This window comes from Narcine bancroftii, chromosome 2, assembly GCF_036971445.1.
Source record: "Narcine bancroftii isolate sNarBan1 chromosome 2, sNarBan1.hap1, whole genome shotgun sequence".
Lineage (NCBI taxonomy): Eukaryota > Metazoa > Chordata > Chondrichthyes > Torpediniformes > Narcinidae > Narcine > Narcine bancroftii.
In genome coordinates, this window is record NC_091470.1 from 102,124,466 (window position 1) to 102,148,104 (window position 23,639).

General features: G+C 40.6%; 1 protein-coding gene across 1 annotated transcript in view; it reads left to right on the forward strand.

Moving 5' to 3' along the window:
* LOC138754020 (inactive carboxypeptidase-like protein X2) overlaps window positions 1–23,639 on the forward strand; it is a 106,708-nt gene that overhangs the window by 11,939 nt on the left and 71,130 nt on the right. The window contains 7 exon segments of the mRNA XM_069917738.1: window positions 5,886–5,945; window positions 10,650–10,754; window positions 12,395–12,478; window positions 16,566–16,679; window positions 19,010–19,090; window positions 19,495–19,575; window positions 21,842–21,925. Of these exon segments, the coding sequence (XP_069773839.1) occupies window positions 5,886–5,945; window positions 10,650–10,754; window positions 12,395–12,478; window positions 16,566–16,679; window positions 19,010–19,090; window positions 19,495–19,575; window positions 21,842–21,925 (609 nt within the window).

A 23,639-nucleotide genomic window follows, 5' to 3' on the forward strand; every position in this document is an offset into this window, starting at 1 on the left:
AGATGAAACAAGAATGAAGAATGGCGATAAAGTATATATAAAAATGTAAAAACAATGTATATTTAAAGAACTAAAGAAGGAAAAGAGAAGGGAAGGAAGGGAGTAAGGGGGGAAAAAAGGAGAGAGCTTTATTATATGTGATTTTTTTTTAAAAGTGTTTTCTGGAGAGGGCTGGGTAGAGGGTGAATAACCATCACTGCAAAATCAGTTGACATTGCGAACAAGATCATAATCCAAATGAAAAGGGGGAGTTGTGGTTGCCCGGCAAGGGGTATGGGGCAACTCAGAGAGGGGGGGAACTTTTTGGGTTAAGATATTAGTGGATGTGGGAACTGCAGGGGTATTTTATGTCTTAAATGTGTTGTCGTACATTAAGTGTAATAAGAGAAAACTAAGAGATGAAAATGGGGAAAAGGGGGATGGAGGTGGAAAAGAGGTGTAAGCAAGATATAAGATGGTCATGTTGAACTGTATGACTATAAACATTAATGGAATACATAACCAAATTAAAAGGAAGAGACTACTAAATTTATTGAAGAAGGAAAAAATAGATATAGCATTTGTACAGGAAACGCATCTAACTGAAGCGGAACATAACAAACTAAAGAGAGACTGGGTAGGACACATAATGGCAGCATCCTATAATTCAAAAGCTAGAGGTGTAGCTATACTAGTTAACAAAAATGTACCAAACAAAATAGAGGAGAAAATAATAGTTCCGGCAGGGAGGTATGCAATGATAAAGTGTCAGATATATTCAGAATTTTGGAATTTGGTCAATATATACACACCTAACGAGGAGGATCAAAAGTTTATGCAGGATATTTTTCTTTGAGGATTGCAGACACACAAGGAAATATATTGATAGGAGGGGATTTTAACCTTAATTTGGACGTAATGTTGGATAAAACTGGACAAAAGACAAGTAAAAAGAATAAAGTAGCCAAATTTATAGTTAAATCAATGCAGGAAATGAAACTTATGGATATATGAAAGAGGCAACACCCAAGACAGAAAGAATTTTCATATTATTCGAGTAGGCACAAAACTTACTCAAGGATTGATATGTTTTTGTTGTCAGCCCATGTTCAAGGGAGAGTTAGGAAAACTGAGTATAAAGCTAGATTACTATCAGATCATTCACCCTTGTTATTAGCAATAGAACTGGAGGACATCCCACCAAGAACATGTAGATGGAGGTTAAACTCCATGCTACTTAAAAGACAGGAACTTAGGGAGTTTATTGAACGGCAAATTAAAACATATTTTGAAATAAGCACAGGATCAATGAAAGACAAATTTATATTATGGGACGCAATGAAAGCCTTCATTAGAGGGCAGATAATAAGTTATGTGACTAAGATGAAAAATGATTACAATCGAGAAATAGAGCAGTTGGAAAGGGAGATAGTAGGTACAGAAAAGGAATTAGTAAAAAGGGATGATATAACGAAAAGGAGAGAATTGCCATCAAAATAATTAAATACGAAACATTACAAATGTACAAGGTGGAGAAGAACATCATGAAAACAAAGCAAAAGTATTACGAACTGGGAGAAAAAAACACATAAAATATTAGCCTGGAAACTTAAAACAGAACAAACTAAAAGAACGTAACTGGGATCAAGGGAAAAGGACAAACAAACTACATATAATTCAACAGAGATTAATGAAAATTTTAAGGAATTTTATGAACAATTGTATCAAACTGAGAATGAGAGGAAAGATGATAAAATAGAGGAATTTTTAGCTAGAATTGAACTGCCGAAATTGCAAGAAGAGGAACGAAACAAACTAATAAAACCATTTGAAATAGAGGAAGTACAGGATATATTAAAAAAGCTGCTGAACAATAAAACACCAGGAGAGGATGGATTTCCAATATAATTTTATAAAAGATTTAAAGAGTTATTTATTCCTCCTCTCCTGGAAGTAATGAACCAGATAGAAGAAACACAAAACTTGCCAGATTCATGTAAGACAGCAATAATTACAGTAATACCAAAGACGGGGAAGGATCCATTATCACCAGCATCATATAGACCAATATCTCTACTTAACTCAGATTATAAGATAATAGTGAAATTATTAGCAAACAGATTGGCTGATTGTGTACCAAAATTAGTAAAACAAGATCAAACTGAATTTATTAAGAAAAGACGAACAGCGGACAATGTCTGCAAACTTATTAATCTAATCCACGCAGTTCAAGGAAATAAGAAACCAATAATGGCCGATGCTCTAGATGCAGAAAAAGCCTTTGACAGAGTAGAGTGGAATTACTTACTTAAAGTATTACAGAAATTTAATCTACCAGAAAAAAATATAAATTGGATTAAAGCATTGTATAATGGACCGTTGGCGAAGGTAACAGTAAATGGATATGTATTGAGTCACTTTAAATTAAGTAGGTCAACTAGACAGGGATGTCCACTATCCCACTCATTATTCGCCTTAGCATAGAACCTTTGGGAGAACTGATAAGAATAGAAAATAAAATAAAAGGGATAAAAATAAAGGAGAAGGAGTATAAAGTCATCTTATTTGCAGACCGAATCACTTTAAGTTAAGTAGGTCAACTAGACAGGGATGTCCACTATTCCCCTCATTGTTTGCCTTAGCAATATAACCTTTGGGAGAATTGATAAGAATAGAAAATAGAATAAAATGGATAAAAATAAAGGAGAAGGAGTATAAAATCATCTTATTTGCAGATGACATCATAGTATACCTAACAGAACCAGAGGTATCAGTAAAAGAATTACATAAGAAATTGAAGGAATATGGAGAAATATCGGGGTACAAGATCAATGCAAATAAAAGTGAAGTGATGCCAATGAGTAACGCAGACTATACAGAATTTAAAAAAGAATCACCATTTAAATGGCAAGCACAAGCAATCTGATACCTAGGGATCAGGTTAGATAATAACTTAAGCCACTTGTACAAACTAAATTATCAACCACTAATAAAGAAATTGCATGAAGACTTAGAACATTGGAAAGAATTACCGCTAACATTGATAAGGAGGGTAAACTGCATTAAAATGAACGTGTTCCCAAGGATACAATATTTATTTCAAACGTTACCAATTCCTTTAACAGAAAAATTCTTTAAGGAACTAAAGAGAATAATAAGGAAATTCTTGTGGAAAGGGAGGAATCCAAGGGTAGCGTTAGATAAATTAGCAGAGAGATATAATCAAGGTGGTTTGCTGTTACCAAATTTTAGAAATTATTATAGAGCCGGACAATTAAGGTATTTATCAGATTTTTACCATACAAGGTTAAAACCAGACTGGACTAAGATAGAACTCAATAAAATAGGGGAGAAGGTACCGGAACATATACTTTATAAATGGGACGAAAAGCTGGTGCAACATAAAAACTCACCAGTACTGCATTATTTACTTAATACATGGGAGAAGATCCACTTAGAAAGGAAAAATATGAATTATCAAATACTAAAATTACTATTGATACAAAATCCACTAATCCCTTTTACAATAGACAACTTTTCCTTTAGAGAATGAGAGAGAAAAGGAATCAAAAGAATAGAAAATTGTTTTTTGGGAAATAATTTATTAACATTTGAAGAGTTGAAGTACAAATATGGAATAACTCATGGTACAATGTTTGCATATCATCAATTAAAAGCTTATTTAAAGGATAAATTGGGAAACAGCTTGAGATTACCTGAAGGAAGCAGCTTTGAATATGTGATTACAGACACAATGATAATTAAAAGATTTATAACCAACATGTACATTAAGCTGCAAGATAAGGAAAATGAAATAAACTATAAACCTAAGCAGAAGTGGGAAAAGGATCTAAACATAAAGATAAAAAATGAAGCATGGGAAAAGTTATGTTCTGGAACTATGAAGAATACAATAAGCACAAGGTTACGCATGATACAGTATAATTGGTTACACAGGGTATATATATACTCCTCAAAAATTAAAAAAATGGGATTTAACATTATCGGATAGATGTTTTCGCTGTAAGAAGGAAATGGGAACAACATTACATGCAACTTGGGCTTGTACGAAAGTAAATACGTTTTGGGAAGAATTAAATCAGATACTAAATAAAATTACAGAAAAATAACATACCAAAAAAATCAGAGATCTTTCTTTTAAGTAACATAAGAAGTAGAGAATTAGGCCTCAAAATGAATAAAGTGCAAAAAAAATTCATTGTGATAGCCTTTAGCAGTAGCAAAAAAATGTATAATGTCAACTTGGAAAATGGAAGAGAGCCTGAGAGTACAGCAATGGTACATGGAAATGAATAAATGTATTCCATTGGAAAAAATAACATATAATTTAAAAAATAAAGTCACAATGTTTGAACAAATTTGGGAACCATACATGGAATATATCAGAGAGACCTTGCCTACAACCTCCATCCCCTAAAATGAAAATGATAAGAAGACAAAATGATTAGATTCAGTGTGTAATCAATAGATTATGCATTTTTCTTGTTTATTTTCCTTTGTGTGAAGATATTGTTTTATGGTTTTATTATATTGTATATGTTGAATATTTATGGGTTTTGGAGGGGGTGGGTAGAGGGGAGGGAGGGAAAGGGGAAAAAAAAGGGAGAAAAGACCACTGTGTAAATTTAATGAGAAACGTTTATACATATTTTGGTTGATGTGGTTCATAGTGTTAAAAATCAAAAAATATATTTTAAAAAAGTAACACGTAAAGATGGGAGCAAATATTCGGCCAGTGGAGAGCTTTGGTCGTGCTTTGTTCATAGCAGGTGTTTGAATAAAGTTGTGTGAAACAGCAATGGCGTCGCCTGGGATGAAGAGCTAGTTGATGCCGCTCGCCGTTGGGGTGACTCTCTTAAAGTGTCTCCTTATTCTTACTTAATAAAGGTCTTTATTAGTACATGATAGAACATCACAGCATAGGTCAGGCCCTTCCATCCTCGATGTTATGCCAACCCATATATTCCTACCAAAAAGAAATACTAAACCCTTCCTACCTCGTAACCCTCTATTTTTCTTTCATCCATGTTACAGTCTAAGAGTCTCTTAAATGGTGCTACAGTTCCAGCCTCCACCACCAAGCCTGGCAAGGCATTTCAGGCACCCAGTGTATATATTTTTAAAAAACAGAGATATGTAGAGTTGCCACATGACCTCTGGACTCGAGCTCAATCATGGTTAAATATATTAGTAAGGCTTCATCTGTAAACTTGAGGCATGTGATTTGAACCTTGGTCACTGGCGATACAATAACTGCGCTACCCTAGTTTTTTTTTCTATACTTCTCTCTGACAACAATAAAAAATAAATTATTTTATTTCAGTCCGTGGCCCCTCATATATGCTGTGGACCCCCATGTGGGTATGATCCCTGTTGAGAAATGCAGGCAAATAGGGCAAGGTTGGGTAGACTGCTTTCTCAGTGTGGACTTAGACCTGTTTCTATGCACGTTCCAAGACTTTGGCCTTCCTACCTGTATACCTCTATCCTTTGCTCCAGGGAATACAAGCCCAGCCGGGTCAAATCCTACCCAAGGCAGGAATCCCCCAGGTTTTGTTAAATCGTAACCCCTTTTTCTTTCTTGTGCAACCAAAACAGACATAAAACAACGACATGGTCAATAACCAAGCAGACATAAAACATCCCACTCAACTCTAACCTAGTGGCAGGGATCACTTGAACACTTCCAGCATTTTTTAAACACTGCTTTTAATCTTAGATTTGTACATTCAGAGTACATCGCTGCTGGGAGAGGGATACAAAGAACTTGGGTCAGATGTAGGTTCAGACAGTGAGGACAGTTATGCCAATAATTTTTTTTTATATCTGAATCTGAATACAAGATATAAATATGTTTTTTTATTTTTCTTTATTTTGATGACCAGAAATTCCGACAGTACCCATCACAGAAATTCATGAGGAAAATGTCACAGTCTTGGAAAAAGGTGAGTATATTCAATATCAAACAACGAGCCATTGTATTTACTGAGGGGGGTGGGGGGTAAATATCTGCAGAATGATCCTTGGTGTTCTGTTCTCTCTGTTAGAAATAAAGGTGCCTGAGAGTTTTTTTTAGAACTAATAGCTATCAGGAAATATTAAATAGGTTGAGTTAAGTTTTATTAGAACATGATTTGAGGACCATGTTTATTATGGGGTTTGACTACTTGGTGTAAGATCAGAATTGGGCTCCATTATTACAGGGTTAGTCACAAAAAAAATTTAAATGGAGTTAAACAAGTGAAATTTAAATTAAATTTTTACATTTTAAATGTAGACAGGCAGCACGGAAACAGGCCCTTCCGGCCCAAGAACCCATGCTGCCCAATGACACTCAACTGAAATAGAAACCCAGTAGGTTTTGAAGGGTAGGAGGAAACTGCACCACCTGGAGGAAATCCCCATAGACACGGGGAGAACGTGCAAACAGCTTACATACTGCAGTGGACAGGGGTGCAGTGCTAAGTTTTTAGCTGCCGGAGTTCACCAAAAACGGTGACAAGGAGGCCTCGTGGGACTTGGCCTTGGTGGCCGCTATGTTGTATTTGGCATTGTATAATTGAGAGCGAACAGTATGTGAATTCAGCGAGGTGGGGAGGGGGTGGGGGGAGTGTGGACACCTAGAGCGATAAGGTGCCGAAGTGGCCCCTTAGCAACCCCGCTGGATTCAAACCCGGGTCGCTGTGGTGAAACAGTCTTGTGCTAACCACTAGATTAACCGCGCCACCCAAATCCACAAAGGTGCTGGAAAAACTCAGCAGATCTCGTAGTATCCATGGGATGTAATCCATTTCCACTTTTGTGTGTGGATTACTTTTGTATGCCAAAATTCAAAGAGAATTCAGTAGCAGGCTCTTTACCCATTTCTCTGCATATGGAACATTTAATTGGGGAATGGTTGAGGCAGGGACCTGAAGCTCTCTCAAAAGGTTTGCTTCCTGGAAAAAAAATTGGGGATTCTGATTGACAACTTCAAGCCGAACATAAAGATAATTTCAGATATCCTGTATCATATAGGAAGTTGGAGAAACATTAAATTAACTTTGATTGGATTTAGCATGTTTAATTGCATAATGATGCAGGTTTACATTTCAATTGGTCATGTCGAAAATTGAGACTATTTTGAATAGAATTAGGAACTTTTTTGGTGCAAATCACAGGATTAAATTTCCACAGGATCCAATGTTGTTTTTACTGGGTAATATTTCAGGGGAAAGTCCAAAATTGAAACTGAATTTATATCAAAAAGAATTTATAAAAGATTACTTTAGCAATGACATGGAAATTGGATTCTCATTTAAGTTTGGAAAGATGGCACGTGGAAATTCATAGTTGTTACCTCTTGAAGATTACATGTAACTTGAGAAATAAACATGATACTTTTTTGAAAATTTGGTGTCCATATTTACATATTTTAGGTATAAATTTATAAATGGGCTTTCCCTAAACGTCGTTAATTCCTTGGAATAACTAAACAAATAACATTGAAAAGGGTTAGAATCGAGTGAAAGACAACCAGGTCTACTTCTTCTTTCTTTACAATTATATTATTTTTATTTTTCTCTTTTTTTTTTCTCTATCCCTTTTGGGGTTATTATTAGGGAGTATTCGGGTTTTATAATTGATTTGATATGATTACATTATTATACTTTGTATTTTGACATGAATATGTGTATGGAAAGTTTTTAAAAAACATAATGATGCTGACACGTTGCGTTAGTTCAACCAACCCAAAAAATGTTTTGCCGCTGATTTTCATTTGTACTCAGCATCTGATGCCTCTCGTGTCAGCGTCCAACAATAGCCAGGTCAACCAGCAATGATGGATTCCAGTTGCCCTGATGCCGCTTTTCACGGTCGCAATGACCTGGTGAAACCTTTCACCCTGTTCGTCACTGACTGCACCAAGATCAGCAGGGAAGGAGTCCAAGTCCGAATGCAGGAAATGAATTTTCAATGGCATGTTGCACTTCACGATTTTGTATGCTTGAAGTAGACTTAAAAGATGACAGGAAACCACAAAAATAGGTTATATCTAAAAGATAACTATATGTGATAGGAAATCTTTATGGTGATTTTCGTGATCAGCAGCCCAAAATCCATAAAATACACCCAAAGGTGTTCAGGGAGCAAAATCTTCATTATCAGAAGACCAGGATTTTGAATGCTCAATATCAAGTTAATATTTACAGCAGGGCTATTGGATCACTGTGCAAATGAGAAGAAATTGGGCATGCTGGAGCATATGGAGTTCAGAGGAGTGCCAGCACATAAGGAGTTAACACTGTTGGTATAAGAGGATAATGTTTCCGACAGAGTCATTATCCAGTAATGGAAATTTCCATAACAGCAAACACTGGGTTAGCAATCTTTGCTAATCGTTTACTTGATGAAGACATTCCATTGCCAGTATCAGCGGCATTTATACCAGATGTCTCTCAGTGTCTGCGTTCTTTGGCTTTTCACGTGATTTAGGAATCACTTGTGAGACCTTTTATTGCCCATCCCTAACCACTCTTGTGGAGATGGCCTCCTTGAAACAAAGAGAGTGGGTGCAACCCTTGTGTCGTGGACCTGGAATCCTCAGACTGACCGAATATGAGGAATGAGCGGTGTTGCAGTTGCAAAATCAGAGTGAAGTGAAACTTGTAAGGGAGCTTCCCAGTGCTACCATTATCATAGGCTTGCTCACCTTGACCTTCTGGGTCTTAGAAGGCTCAGGTTTGAGAAGAGCTGACAAAAAAGGCTTGATTTATAATGCTGTTCTCACAGAGGAGGGAGTACATGAGAGCAACCACTATTCATATTTCAGGTAGCTTCTTACAGACATCCCCCTTACAGGATTAACTCATGAACTCCTGAGAACAGTCTTACCTTCTCCTGTCAACACAAGCATCAAGGAAAAGATAGCAAAGTGCCTTTGTAAAGATGGATTAATGCAAAGGTTGGAACAAGTTTCAACTCTGTGTAATCCTTTGATTTATTCATATAGATGCAATTTAATTTAATACAGATGGAATAACCAGACTGAAAACCTGCAGGTAGATCGGAAACTGAATTTCCATCAGACAAGAGAAAACACTGGACTCCTTCCCAACCTCACACCCATAACTCTCTATTTTTAACTGCATCCATGTGCATCAGAGTCTTTTGATCCTTTAGACTCCGTATCCGTGTTTTCATATACTCCCATTTCCCAGGACTGGTTTTATACCCAACCACCAGTTGGTTTGTACCGGCGTTTGTACTATCGTTTACCCATAGACCCAGTCGGTTGTATATACAGTGAAACCTTGTTAGAACACGATTCGTTAATCCGCAGAATCGCTTGTAGCACGGGTGTCTGTGGACCCAAACATTGATTTTAGGATGCCAGGCTAACAGCCACAAACTCAAAAATGGACTCTTACGACTCATTTACAAGATGTGTATGTTAATATGTGGAGTTAAAGGTCTTATTATAGCGTTTGAGTCCCAGTATTCTGTTTTCCTGCTTCCTGAATCATGACATGTCTGCATCCGTTCCACGACTCAGCTGTAATGCGGTATGAAATCTTGGACCCTAACTACCGCGTTCTAACGAGGTTTTACTGTATTATGAAATGTTAAAAAATAGGCAGAGTGCAAAGGGTTAAATGTTGTACCAGCCTCTACCACCATCTCCAGCAATTCATTCCAGGCATCCACCACTCTGATATCAATGTCCTCTGGTATTTGCTCTTGTTGCCCTGGGAAAAAGATGCTGACTGAACCCCCTATCTATGCCTCTCATAGTCCTCTATTAAGTCACCTCTCATCCTTTGTTGCTCCAAAGAGAAAATCCCCACCTCTGGCAACCTGGCCTCATCAGACAGGTTCTCCAATCCAGGCAACTTCCTGGTAAAGCTCCTCTGCGCCCTCTCCATAACTTCCACATCCTTCCTGTCATAAAACAACCAGAACTGAACACAATTTCTAAGTGCGGTCTAACCAAAGTTTTGTCGAGCTGCAACATTATCTCATGACTGTTGAACTCAATCCCCCAACTAATGGCCAGAATACCTTAAGCCTTCTTAACCACTGTTTCAATCTGCGGCAACCTTATGAGATCTGTAGATTGGATCCCGAGGTCCCTCTGTTCTTCCACAATGTTAAAAATCCTGCCATTAACTACATATTCTGCCTTTTAGTTCAACCTTCCAAAGGGCATCACTTCACATTGATCTTGATCGAACTCCAAAATATAGAGAAATATTCTGGGGTGTCACGGTTGATGTAGAGGTTGGCGCAGGCTTTTACAGAACCACCAATCAGGACTAGGGTTCGAATCCCACAATGTCTGTAAGGAGTTTGTACATTCTCCCCTGTGTCTGAGTGGGTTTTCCCCGGGAGCTCCGGTTTCTTCCCAACGTTCGAAATGTGCCAAGGGTGTAGATTAATTGGGTGTAATTGGGGAGCACGGGCTCGTGGGCCAAAGTGGCCTGTTACCATGCTGTATGTCTACATTTTTTTTCAAAATGTAAAAATTAAATTCTAAAGTGGAATGCAGTTTATCTTGGGAGCCGGGCGACGTCCAGAACTAAATTATTGAAATATTTCAAAAATGAAGCAATATCTCAGGAGAATACGCAGATAAACAACTGAAGGCTGTGTTTCTTTTTAATCCCCAGTTGAAGATGACCAGGACTCAGCCGAATCCCTCAACAAGCCATTCACTCTAACTCCTTTGAAAGAATACTATACCGTAACCAAGGAAATGACAGAGGAGAAGAAGGGTAGGTGTGCTGCATCATGCCTGTTGTGGGAATACAAGTCAGGGTCAGGGCCAATGTGTCCTCCTGTAGGAATCAGGCACCACTGCACTTCACTCTCCCAAGTAACTTCACTCTACGTAGCTAAGAGCACTGACTTCTCCGCTGCCCTTCACTTCACTTGACTTGCCTGTGGAAAAGAAAGGGAATCAATCCCTTTCCCTCCATCAAAGTCAGAAGGTTGGACCACCATCTGACGAGGTTAGATTTGTGGTCCAACATTTCTTTTTTGCATTTCCTCTCTGTTTATGACAAAGAAACATTCGAGAGGACTGGAAATTGGATAATTGGATGAAAAATTCATGAAAAGTTTTTAAAAATTATATAATTTGTATAAAATTATGGCAGGTGAAATGCAGATTTTCAAAACAAGAAAAACAGAAGGAGGAGTGGGTTATCTGGGCCCTTGAGCCTGGTTTCCCATTCAATAAGATTGTGGCTGAACTGGACTCAACTCCACCGTAAACCTTAATTCCCCAGCTATGCAAAAATTGATCTATCTGTGTTAGAAATTCAAACCGCCGAGAGGAATATAATTATCATTACGCTGCCACTTGGAAATTCTTCCCCAGGGTTTAGGATCCAGCCTATCATGATATAAACAAAATGAATACAGTTAGAGGGCCAAAGAGAAATGGGGCATTGGTGTAATGAATATTGTCATCTGCTTGCATAAATATAACCTGACGAAACAGTGTTCTCCAGTCCTCACTGCAAAACACGCAGACACACAGCCAGACACAACACATGTACAGACAAATAATGCATATGCAGGACAAGCATTCATATATACAAATGAAAATAGTTTCATGAACATGAGAGTCTTGAATGGTCAGTGGGAGCAGTTCCTTTGGCCGTACACCATTCTCACTGCCCGTGGGAAGAAGTTCCTCAGCCTGGTGGTGCTGGCTCTGAAGCTCCTGTATCTCCTCCTCCCGAAGGGAGGAGCTGAAAGATGCTTTGCGCGGGTGGAAGGGATCTTCAATGATTTTGCGCGCCCTCTTCAGACAACGATCCTGATTGATCATGTAGATTGGGAGGGAGGGGTCTCCAATAATCCTCTCTGCCACTCTTATGGTCCTGTGGATTGACCTCCAATCCATTTCTCTACAGCAACCCTACCACACATGTGATGCAGCCGGTCAGAATGCTCACGATAGAGCTCCTGTAGAAGGTTGACATAATGGCGGCTGGTGGCCTCGCCCCCTTCAGTCTTCTCAGGCAATGCAGTTGCTGTTGCGCCTTCCTGACAAGTGAGGAGATGATGAGTGTCCACAATAGGTCACCAGTTAAGTCAACTCCAAGGCACTTCATGCTCTCCACCTTCTACACTACAGGGTTGTTGATGTGTAGTGGAGGGTGGTTCTCCTGAAGTCCACATTGAGCCTCCAGTTGTAACTCTCGCACCATATCATGAGATTTTCTACCTCTTCCCTATAGTGCAACTCATTGTATAAATAGCATTGCCTCAATGGGCCAAACAGCCTTCCCCTGATCTGTATAAGCCTATGTTTGTAATGATAAGCTGTGCTCTCTATACTTGGGCTAATTTAATTCTATGGTTGGATAGAAAGAACTTAATTCTTGTTTTTATCTTTTTACAGACAAAAGTATAGAACCTTCCGAAATTCCAACAGAGACATATGGAGGGAATTATGATTACGGAATAGATGAAGATGTGGATGAATGTGTGTTTGCAACTTTTTAAAAATTCTCTGCAGGGAACATGCCAAACTGCTATCTAGTTAACTTTTCTCTCACTGTACTGAAGTCTCATGGAATTAGCTAACATATCTCTGGCTATGTAGACAGAGGCATGGTAATAATAATTCCTTCGAAGAGTTTAAACAAAGAACTAAAAACAGAACGAATGACAGGAAAAGGTTTTGCAAAATTGGTGTAATTTAAAGGTTGAAGTTCAAGCAAGTCTCCTGTGGGTTGAATCATCCTGTGTGGCCCAATATCATAGAGTTAGGAAAAACAACCTTGTTATTCTAATAATTTGATCTTTTAATCAACCTGAAGCAGTCTTCCAAAGAAAGTTCAGGCATTCAACCGACCAACTGAGTGCAATTTTAATGTTCCAGCTCACGTATATATTCTCCTCTTCCTAGAAAATAGATAGATCATATATATCTGAATTGAAATGAATCATTTGGATTTTATTATAATTAAAAACTGTAACAAATAATTAAAAGACCTAGGACAAATAAGACCTTTTCTACTCAAGTAGAAATCGCAAAGCTGATTTTTCAGATTTAAATGTTTTTAATGGTGAAAAGTTATTTCCATTGATTGGAGAATCAGTCACAAAGAGTGTAGGTTCAGGATTAACACTGGAAGAACAGAGGTTGATTATAACATAATTTAAAGGAATCGGTGGAATACTGAAAAGGGAAGTGTTCTGAAGAGACGAGAACTAGCAGGCAGCATGGTTAGTGTAGCGGTCAGCGCTACACTATTGTACCATCAGCGACTCTGGTTGGAGTCCAGCATTGTCTAGAAGGAGGTTAGGCATTCTCCCCGAGTCTGTGTGGGTCTCCTCCAGGTGCTCTGGTTTCCTCCCGCATTCAGGAGGCGCGGGCTCATGGACCAGAAGGGCCAGTTTCCGTGCTGCATCTCTGAATTAAAAAGGGATTAGATGACACTGATTGAAAATATGCCCATTATATTGAAAAACAATATTTCTGTATTCCGAGTCCTTGTGAAAATAGAAATAACTTGATGCTCCAATAGGAAATGGGATGCTAACTTAAAACATTTTACAGCTGATAACTCGCTCTGTTAATGTAACATAGAACATCAAACTATTGGCATGGTTTGTACAGCCATGGGATAATAAGAAAATCTATTTTGATGAAGTTAATTGCATAATGTGTATTGACTAACAAAACTTCAAATTTAATTTTAAAGGATCAATTCCAAGGGAGTGACAGGAATGATGGGGGGAGATCTTCAGGTTTGATGGTAGCTGGACAAGTTGAAAAGGCAATTAAAAGGTTTCCTTGTTTTTTTCCGGGCTCAATAAGGTGTCCTGACCTGGAGTATTGATCATTTCTCTCCTGAGATACACCCAAGTCATTGGTCATATTTAAAACAGAGATTGATAGGTTCTTGATTAGCTGGGGCATCAAAGGTTATGGAGAGAAGGCTGGGCAGTGGGACTGAGTGGGGAAAATGGATCAGCTCATGATTAAATAGCAGGGCAGACTCAATGGGCTGAATGGCCTAAGTCTTATGGTTACTGCTTGATCCACTGAGCCCTTCCAGTTTCCTATTGTTTGCTTGAGTTAAAAAGTCACATTGGGTTTGCATTCCGTTCTGGCCACCTCATTACGGAAGGATACAGATGCTTTGGAGAGGAAATTTACAAAATATTGCATGGACTGGAGAACATGTCACATGAAGCAAGATTAACAGAGCTAGGGCTTTCCTCTTTAGAGCGAAGGAGGATGAGAGGTGACTTAATAAAAGTATATAAGATTAAGAGAATAGCCAGCGCCTTTTTCCCCAGGTCAACAAAAGCAAATACAGTACAGTGTTTAAGGGGAGTGGAGAGAAGTTTGGGGGAGATGTCAGAGGTACATTTTTTATTCAGACAATGGTGAGGGCCTGGTATGCATTGCCAGGGGGTGGGCAATGGAGATTGGTACAATAGGAACATTAGGAAATTCTTAGACAGGCACATGAATGTAAGATAAATAGATGCGAAGTAGAGAGTAATTAGATACTTATGGAGTCAGTTTACATAGGTTGGCAGTGAAACACGAAAGTTTGCCGATGCTGTGATTGTAGAAACAACACAGAAGTGTTGGAAGATCTCCAGCATTTCTCTTTTTTACGTAGGTCGGCAAAACATCGTGCGTTGAAAGGCCTGTATTGTGCAATTATGTTCTATAGTTCCAAAGTTTCACAACCAGAGACAGAGGATACAAAAGAGTTCTATAAATATGTTCTGCCATGAGTGAATAATAGTGTCCAATTTTTCGTCTCACACAATAGGAAAGTTTTGTGGCCCTTGAGGAGATATTGAAAGCTTAGCCAAGACTGTGGATTTGAATAGCTGGGTTTATTCTCCAGCAAGAGAAAAGATTGAGAGGGGATTTAATCAGGAATGGCCTGGATAATGTAAATAAAGACAAATTCCTGGAAGGGATGGGAACCAGAAACACAGCTTTAAGGTGACTGGCAAATTCAACTGCCTGAAAAATTAGAAATGGGAGTTTTCAAGATGTAGGTGGAGTTATGGGGAAAGAGCTGAGGAGTGGGACGAATTGGATTTGCTTGGACAAAAAAAAAGCCATCTCGTCTCTCTGGGCCAAATGACTTCCTTCTAAACCAGAGCAATGCGATGAGATCAGGGACAACTGCCTTGTTCTCCTTCAGAACAGTCCCTAAGATCTTTCGCCTTCACCAGTGAAAGTAGGTGGGCCTCAGATTGTCTCTTCTCAAAGATAAATCTCTGGCAAGAGAGCACTACCTCACTGGAGAGATAACTTACACTTCTAGATTAAATGGGGCGGCATGGTAGGTATAGTGGTTAGTGCAATGTTGTTGCAGTACCAGTGATTGGGATTGGGATTCGAATCCTGCCCTGTCTGTAAGGAGTTTGTATGTTCTCCCCTTGTCTGAGTGGGTTTTCCCTGGGGGCTCCAGTTGCTTCCCACCATTCAGAATGTACTGGGGGCTGTAGGTTAATTGGGTGGCACGGACTCGTGGGCTGAAAGGGCCTGTTACCGTGCTCTATGTCTAAATTAAACCGGGACTTGAAATCTTCTGACTCTAGAGACAAGGAAGCCATCTACTCTCTCTTCAAAGAAACCAATAAAATGAGTTGCATTTTGTGCATTTCAATTTAGAGATCCACGAGCAGTGCTGCCCAAATACACGCATATAACCAATTAACCCCCCCGTACATCGGAGGAAGGTGGGAGGAAACTGGAGCACCAGGAGAAACCCACGCAGTCACGTGGAAAACGTGATTTGAACATGGTCATTGGCGCCGTAATAGTGTTGGGCTGACCACAATGCTAACTGTGGTTAACCTGGATCGTTGGTGCTGTAAAAGTGTGCTAACTGCTGCACTAACCGCAGTGATAACCGTTCCGTCCCTATACTAACCACCACCCTAACTGTGTCCAGTGATGCTCCTCGCCTCATCTCATTTTCTTGTGCTTAAAGCTATTTTTAAGTCTGTTTGTTCATCATTGCATTATAAGAAAAACAGTAGGTCGTGTTGCATACTGAGGTTCCCACAAACAAAGAATAAAATGATAATGTTTGCTGTTTTCACGTCTTGATTGCGAGATATTTGTTGAGACACTGGAAGAATTCCAAGAGTCTAGTGTCAGTGTGGATTTTGTGCTGGTTTCTAAACTGGAGTACGAGCGACGATCTTCTGACGTTTCTGTTCAGGAGATCTTTTAATTCCTGAGTTACCACATAAACCGAGGAAAGATTGATGGTTTTCCAGGAAGGCCAAGGTTCGTCCTGGGAACCACCAACTTCCATGCCTTTATTTTCTTGGGGAAAATGATGTTTAACTGCAGCCTCCTGGCTGACATTCCAATGGTTCACATTTAAAATATTCCCATTTTGTTCTGAGTACATTTATAACATAAATGATTCCTCCCACTTCACTGTAATGTGATCCTTTTCACTATGGTATATAACAAATAAGGTGATTTTCCACAAGGTCTGAACTTTAGTACATGAGAGAGTTAAGTCTGGTGAAGTGGAAGGATTATTCTTCCTAGATTTTCCTCTGTGTTACAGACAAGTGGAGCATCCCAGAGGAAAAGCCACAGAAACCTTATGGCTCGACGCTTGAAAAGGAACTGGAGTTTGATCTGGAGATTGAAGAAGTTGAGACCGACGAACATGGGGAGTGTGAGTACTGGCGTGCTCTGGTTGTCTGTTCGAATGCATCTTCACAGGAGATAAAGGTCAAATACACCTCATGACATCACTTCACAAAGGTGTTTGAAACCTGCTGTAGAAATCCCACGGATACACGTGAACTATTAACCTTGTGTGGTCATCTGGAAAATGAAAGAAGTCCACTGAAGTTCCTGAGGTAGCAGTGAGCGAGTTCAAAACTCGAAAGACTGTACAACAGACTTTATTCCAGTAAAAGTCTGAATACCATTTCATGCCTTGGTGGCTCCCTGTGTGACTGGCTCAGGAGGGGCCGGCTCAGGTCTATATTCAGGTTGGCTGATTGACAGCCAGCCAAGTAGAGTCAGCCCCTTAGGTGGAGTTCCTGCAGGTACAGAGATCGCCCTCTGCAGTCGGTTGGTGGTTGTATCACCACAGTTCCATTGTAGTTGTTTCTTTCCTCCCAGTTGCTGCTCAGTAACATAATAAATCTCTGTGCGACCTTGCTGGTGCTATGGGATGGAGAAACCTCTAATTAAAGAAACAATCAATGTTTTAAGTGTGGGGCTCCATCACCTCAAGAACTGAATTGTTTAATGTCACCTGTACGGAGAAAAGCTTTGTCTTGCTGGCTAACCAGGCAAGTCAACTCTTGCTTACGTATTACAGGTAGTGCAATAATAAGACAAAAGTTCAGGGTGCAATAATGCAATGACAAGGTTCAGGGCATAGAGAAAGATGCAATTAAAACAGTGTTAAGGCACCGTCTTTTAAAAGGTTCATTCAAGAGTCCAATAACAGCAGAAAAGAAACTGTCCTTGAATCTGGAGGTTCATGTTTTCAAATGCACATATCTTCTGCTGAAGAGAGGGCAGCAGAGAGCCGGGGTGGGACGGGTTATTTAACATGTTGGCAGCTTTCCCAAGGCAACAGGAAATATAAACAGAGTCAATGGAGGGAGGGTGGAGGGGGTTTCATGGAAGTCTAAGATGTGGTTACAATTCACTGCAGTTTCTTGTGGCTTTGTGCAGGGCAGTTCAATTCTCAGCCCAGGCTAACAGGATAAATATCAGAAGATAGCAAAGATTAGACATGAACTGAGTTTGCATTCACAACTCATGAGCATTCAGAAGCTCTAAAGAGTGACCAATCTTTGCACAGTGTTGAAACAATTCAAAATTCTTAGTGTAGAAGTAATTTTGAAATTGTGGAAAGCAGGTGAAAGGGTGGACAGGATGGTAAAGAATCAGAGTACATACATGACATCACGTACAACCCTGAGATTCGATTTTCCTGCGGGAACAACAAAATTACCACTTATTGGTAGTGCAAAAAAAACTGTACACAGCATAAACATGTAAACAAATAAAGAACTGTAAACAGGTAATGAATGTAAACAAACTGATGGTGCAATACAGAGAGAACAAAAGAAAATCAATAAAGTGCAAATGTAAGAGTCCTTAAATGAGTCCCTGTTTGAGTTTGTCGTTGAGGAGTCTGATGGTGGAGGGGTAGCTGCTGATCCTGAACCTGGTGTTGCGAGTCTTGTGGCCCCTATACCTCTTTCCTGATGGCAGCAGCGAGAACAGAGCGTATGCTGGGTGGTGTGGATCCTTGATGGAAATTTCTACAGATGCGTTGTGGAAAATGTGCTGACCGGATGCTTTATGGTCTGGTATGGAGACACCAATCTCCCTGAGCAGAAAGCCCTGCAAAAGGTAACGGACACAGCCCAGGAAATCACAGGCAAAACCCTCCCCACCTTTGAGAACATCTAAAGGGAACACTGCTATCAGAGAGCAGCAGTAATCATCAAGGATCCACACCACCCAGCACACGCTCTGTTCCCGCTGCTGCCATCAGGAAAGAGGTACAGGTGCCACAAGACTCCCCCAACCAGGTTCAGGAACAGCCGCTCCCCCTCCACCATCAGACTCCTCAACGACAAACTCAATCTGGGATTTATTTAAAGACTCTCACTTTATTGATTATTTTTCTCTCTGCACAGTCAGTTTGTTTACATTTCTTTATTTGTTTATGTGAACATTGACTACAGTTTATTTTTTTCACTGCCAATAAGCGGCAATTCTGCCTCACCCACAGGAAAAAGAACTCAGAGTTATACGTGATGTGCGTGTAAAGTCTAATTCCAAGTAATTGTGGCAGGAGCCAATAGCAATGTTAGATGGCTGAGATCTCTCCAAGGAGGCCTTAGAAAATATTTCTACCTTTTCCATGCAGACATGGAGCTGGGATTAGACTGTTGATTATGGGCCGGTTCATTTTTGGGGATTCAGTATTTGGTGATATTGTGTACTAAATGATGATTTGTTTGGTTTTAGTACAACCCAAAGAGACGATCCCTGATGAGACGTATGACTACGGAGACCTATGGGAGGAAACACCCTGGGACAGAGAAACATGTAGGTATTCTCCATGACGGTTTGTGATAATAGTCTTTTGTGTCATTCTGGGTTGTGTCACTGATGTAGGTCATTAAATGAGAAATTCCATTTCATGTCCTTGACTTTTTGGATTTAATACACTGATGGCTTAAAACATTTTTTTGTTTGGGATTGTTCGATTCTTACTGGAAGGGAAAATAAAATAGAAACTAGTGGCAATGCTCAGCATCCAAGACATTGTTGTGGTAGCAACATGGTTCTTGCCACAGCCATCACCAACCACCAGCTGACACATCTTCCCCTCTCCGCATTCTGCAGGGATCCCCGCCCCCCGCCAGGTACTATGCTGGAATGTTCTAGGTTTGATGTGTGTTGAGAATATTGGACATGTGGTATTTTGTGATGGGATATGTGTTTTTCAGTACAACCCGAAGAGACCACGCCTGATGAGACGTATGACTATGGAGATGTGTGGGATGAAAATCCTTGGGATGAAGAAACAGGTAGATTCTCTCTGTGACCGATTGTGGTGTTATGCTTTGCAGTACCAGCCTTCCGTGTAGTTCTGAATGGTGTCTCACGATAATGGTGGTTGAATAAGACACCAAAACCACCTGTGGAAAATTCCACAGATTTACCACCCTCTGGGTAAAGGAATTCCTTCCCATCTGTTCTAAGCAGATGTCCTTCAACCCTGCAGTTGTGTCCACTGGTCCTAGACTCTCCCACAATGCAAAATAACCTTTCTACAGGGAGGGTGGGAAGGGAGGATGAAGGGAGTGAGCAAAAGGTGAGGAAGGACAGTGAGTTAGATGTAGCTCAGTTTCCCTGATGGTCTCTGAGATGCACAGATTTCAGACATATCATTCAACATATTTTGTAGGGATCCAAAAACATAAAGCATTTGAACATTGGATTCCTTTGAATAAGATGACTAGCCATTTTCTTGTGGTCTCCTTCGGCCGTGGTCGACCATGGGTACTGCACCTAAAGCAAAGCTGGAGTGGCCTCTCCGGGGTGCAAGCCAGGCCAGTTGATATGGAGTGGGACCTCCCTCTCCGTGCTAATGACAGGTCCGCAGGAACGAAGAAGGCCAATACAGTTTGGTGCCAGCAGCGTAGCAGGAGTTGCCGAGCTGGTGCTGGGTTCAGCAGTCAGCCGACTTCGGAACTCCGACTCTGGATTTTTCCTCAGGGTTTACTCCCAAAGTTTTTCCCATGAGCGGGTATAGCCACAAGGCAGCGGAGGTTTGAAATCAGAGTTTTCTTTCTCCTAGATGAGTTACCATCCGTGGTTAACTCTCCCCATCTGCCCGGAACAACTGGTTTCAAGGTGCCAGTGGCCTATCTTGTCCCCTTTTCCGGTCAGTAAGAACAGCTCCACTGGGCATAAGAACTAGGCCACACATGAAGGCCAGGAGTTGGACTTGGTTGTCAGAGGCTGTTTAAGACACGCGCCATGAGGAGCATTTGTGTAACAGTGGGAACTTGTCCCCACGACCACCCTTTGGTTATGACGACCTTCAGAGCTACAGTAACCACAGGCTTTCAATTACCTTGACTGTTTGTCTCTACAGTAGATAGCCATACCAAGATACTGCAATGCAGCCCTCACTCAGGCCCTCTGTCACACTCCCTGGTCATCTGTTCTGACTGCAGTTGATTCTGATGGACCTGTGATGGAGCTGAGACTTGTGATCTGGATTGATCCTGTGTGTGTGTGGCACTATTCTGAATGTGACCTAGCTCACATTGAGGCATCATAAAACATTTGGTTTGATTCATAGAGAGGAAATTATATGATTTTCATTAACAAGAAATGAGGCACCTTAATGAGAGGAAATGTAAAACCAATCAGAATTTTTTTTTTTGGTACTGTTATTGAAAATAAAGCACACATTGGCTAGCTTGAGTTGGAATGGAGTGGTAACACCTGTCTAAAGCCCCTTTTCCACTGGCATCCCAGTAAATCGGCTGTGAAGTTTGTAATTTCCACTGGGCCACCCTTAACTGGGACACTAATTGCCCACTGAACATGACTCATCCTCGGGGATCGGAGAATCTACCTTCAACTGGAAACGGGTGACTTTTTGCTGTCCCTTTTCCACCGGTTTTATCAGCACATCGGCAAACGCCAGGGGATATGAGTAGGGGTAGAGGCGGTTAATCCCCGGCGTGAAATGACACCATTTGACGACGGTGTTCGGACAGTGTTCCTTTCCCACTGGACCCTGTCCCAGTAAATTCCCAGTTAATTCTTAGGACAGGGTGTCAGTGGAAAAGGGGCTTAAGGTTCCAGTTTCAACCTCAACCTGTAGATATATGAACATCAGAGGCAAGTATTAGAACATATAGATAATGATGATGAGGTTATTGTCGTATACATTGTACAATGTGCATGTGGACCGAAATTCTGACTTGCTGCAGCCGAACAGGTTCTTTACAAAGATTAAAAATAATTATAATAGTATACCTTAAATCAAATTAAAAAGAGAAAACAAAGATGAATGAATAGCTAATAAATATCCATAGTGTCCATTGTGAAAGAGAAAGTGGCGTAAATTGTCTCTTTTGTGGAGTCGGAGAAGTCCATGATTAGTGTAACATCGCATAGATGTCTGAGGTCGATGAGCGATTGGAGCCTGGCTGCGTTTGCTACCTACCACAGCCTCCTGCGTGCTCGAATGCTGCCCTGGGTTGCAGCAGGGGCATCCTGGGTATTGTGCTTCTGAGTCTCTGGATACAATCGTTTGAATTCTGTGTTTTTCAGGACCACCTATCGAGCCCGACCCTGATGACATATATGAAATATATGACTATGGAGACATTTGGGAGGAGCATTCTCCGAAAGAGTGTAGGTATTTGTTATTTATTTTTTTAGATGTGGGCACTAGTGACAAGGACATTATTTATTCCCAGAATGGTGTGGCTTGTCAAAGCTAGTGTTTAGACCAGACCATGAAATTGGTGAAGTTATGCCAGGGGCAGGGTTTGTGCACTAAACCAGAAGACCCCGAGGAGTGAGACGGGAGGCCTTGGGGTACATTGTTCCCCAGAAGACAACATAAGGCATGGTTGTCCTCACAAGGCAGGGTAGTGAGTACAAAAGTTGGAACGTCATGTTTCGATGAGACCACACCTGGAATGTTGGGTGCAGTTCTGGTTACCATACCACAGGAATGGTGTGAAGAGGTTAGTGAGGGTGCAAAAAGGTTCACAAGGATGTTACTTGGTCTGGAGGGCTTGAGTTTTTAACGAGAGATTGAATGGTTAGCACAACATCATTTCAACACCAGTGATCGGGGTTCAAATCTGGCGCTGTCTTTAAGGATTTTGTATGTTCTCCCCATGTCTGCATGAGTTTCCTCTGGGTGCTCTGGTTTCCTCCCAAAACATACCAGGGGTGTTGGTTGATTGGGTGTAATTGGGTGGCATGTGCTCATGGACCGAAAGGGCCTGTTACCGTGCTGTATGTCTAAATTTTTAAAAAAATCAAAATGGACCTGTTTCCTGTGAAAAGAGGACTTTGTAGAGGTTTCTAAAATTAGGAGGGGCACAGATAAGGTAGATGATCACAGTCTTATTCCCAGGATCGTGGAGTCTAGTACTAGAGGGAACAGATTTAAGGTAAGAGGGGAGAGATTTGAGAATGGAATGAGCTGTCAGAGGAAGTGATAGAGGCAGGTGCAATTATGATATTTAAAAGATATTTGGGCAGATACATGGATGGGAAAGGTTGAGCGGGATATGGGCCGAACACGGGCAAGTGAGATTCACTCAGGGAAGCACCTTGGTTTGCATGGACAAGATAGGCGGAAGGGTCTGTTTCAATGTCTCAGAACTCTTATTGGAGCAAGTAGGAACAGCAGATTTTCTCTTTAAAAGGACGTTAGTGAATCAGAGAGGTCTTTAATCTATGGATTTTGTCATCATTATTACCCATGATTATTGTATATGATAGCAGGAAGGTCTGGGAGAGCAGGAAGGGGCACGAGAAGGCCTTGACAAGTAGCGTTCTATGCCTATGTGAAGAACAGAAGGATGATGAGAGTGAAGGTGGGCCATTTAAGGATAAAGGAAGCAACATGTACCTGGAGGCTTTGCTGCTGTGTTTACCAGGGAGAGGGACCTGGTGAATGTGAGGTCAATGGAGAACAGGCTAATGTGCTGGAGCATGTTGAGGTAAAGAAAGAGGAAATGGTGGATCTTTTTGAAAAATATTGGGAGTAATAATAGTCCCCAGGACCAGACGAGATATACCCCAGATTACTCTATTTTAAAATTTAAATTTAGACATAGAGCACAACCCCTTTCAACCCACGAGCCCATGCTGCCCAATTACATCCAATTGATCAACAGCCCCAGCATGTTTCGGGAGGAAACCGGAGCATCCAAAAGAAACACATGCTGACATGGGGAGAACATTCAAACTCCTTACAGACAGCACCAGATTCGATCCATGGTTGCTGGGGCTATAATTCAAACCACTAAGCTAACCATGAAGTAGGAGAAGAGATTGCTGGGGGATTGGCAATGATTTTTGCATCCTCCCTGGCCACAAGGAAATA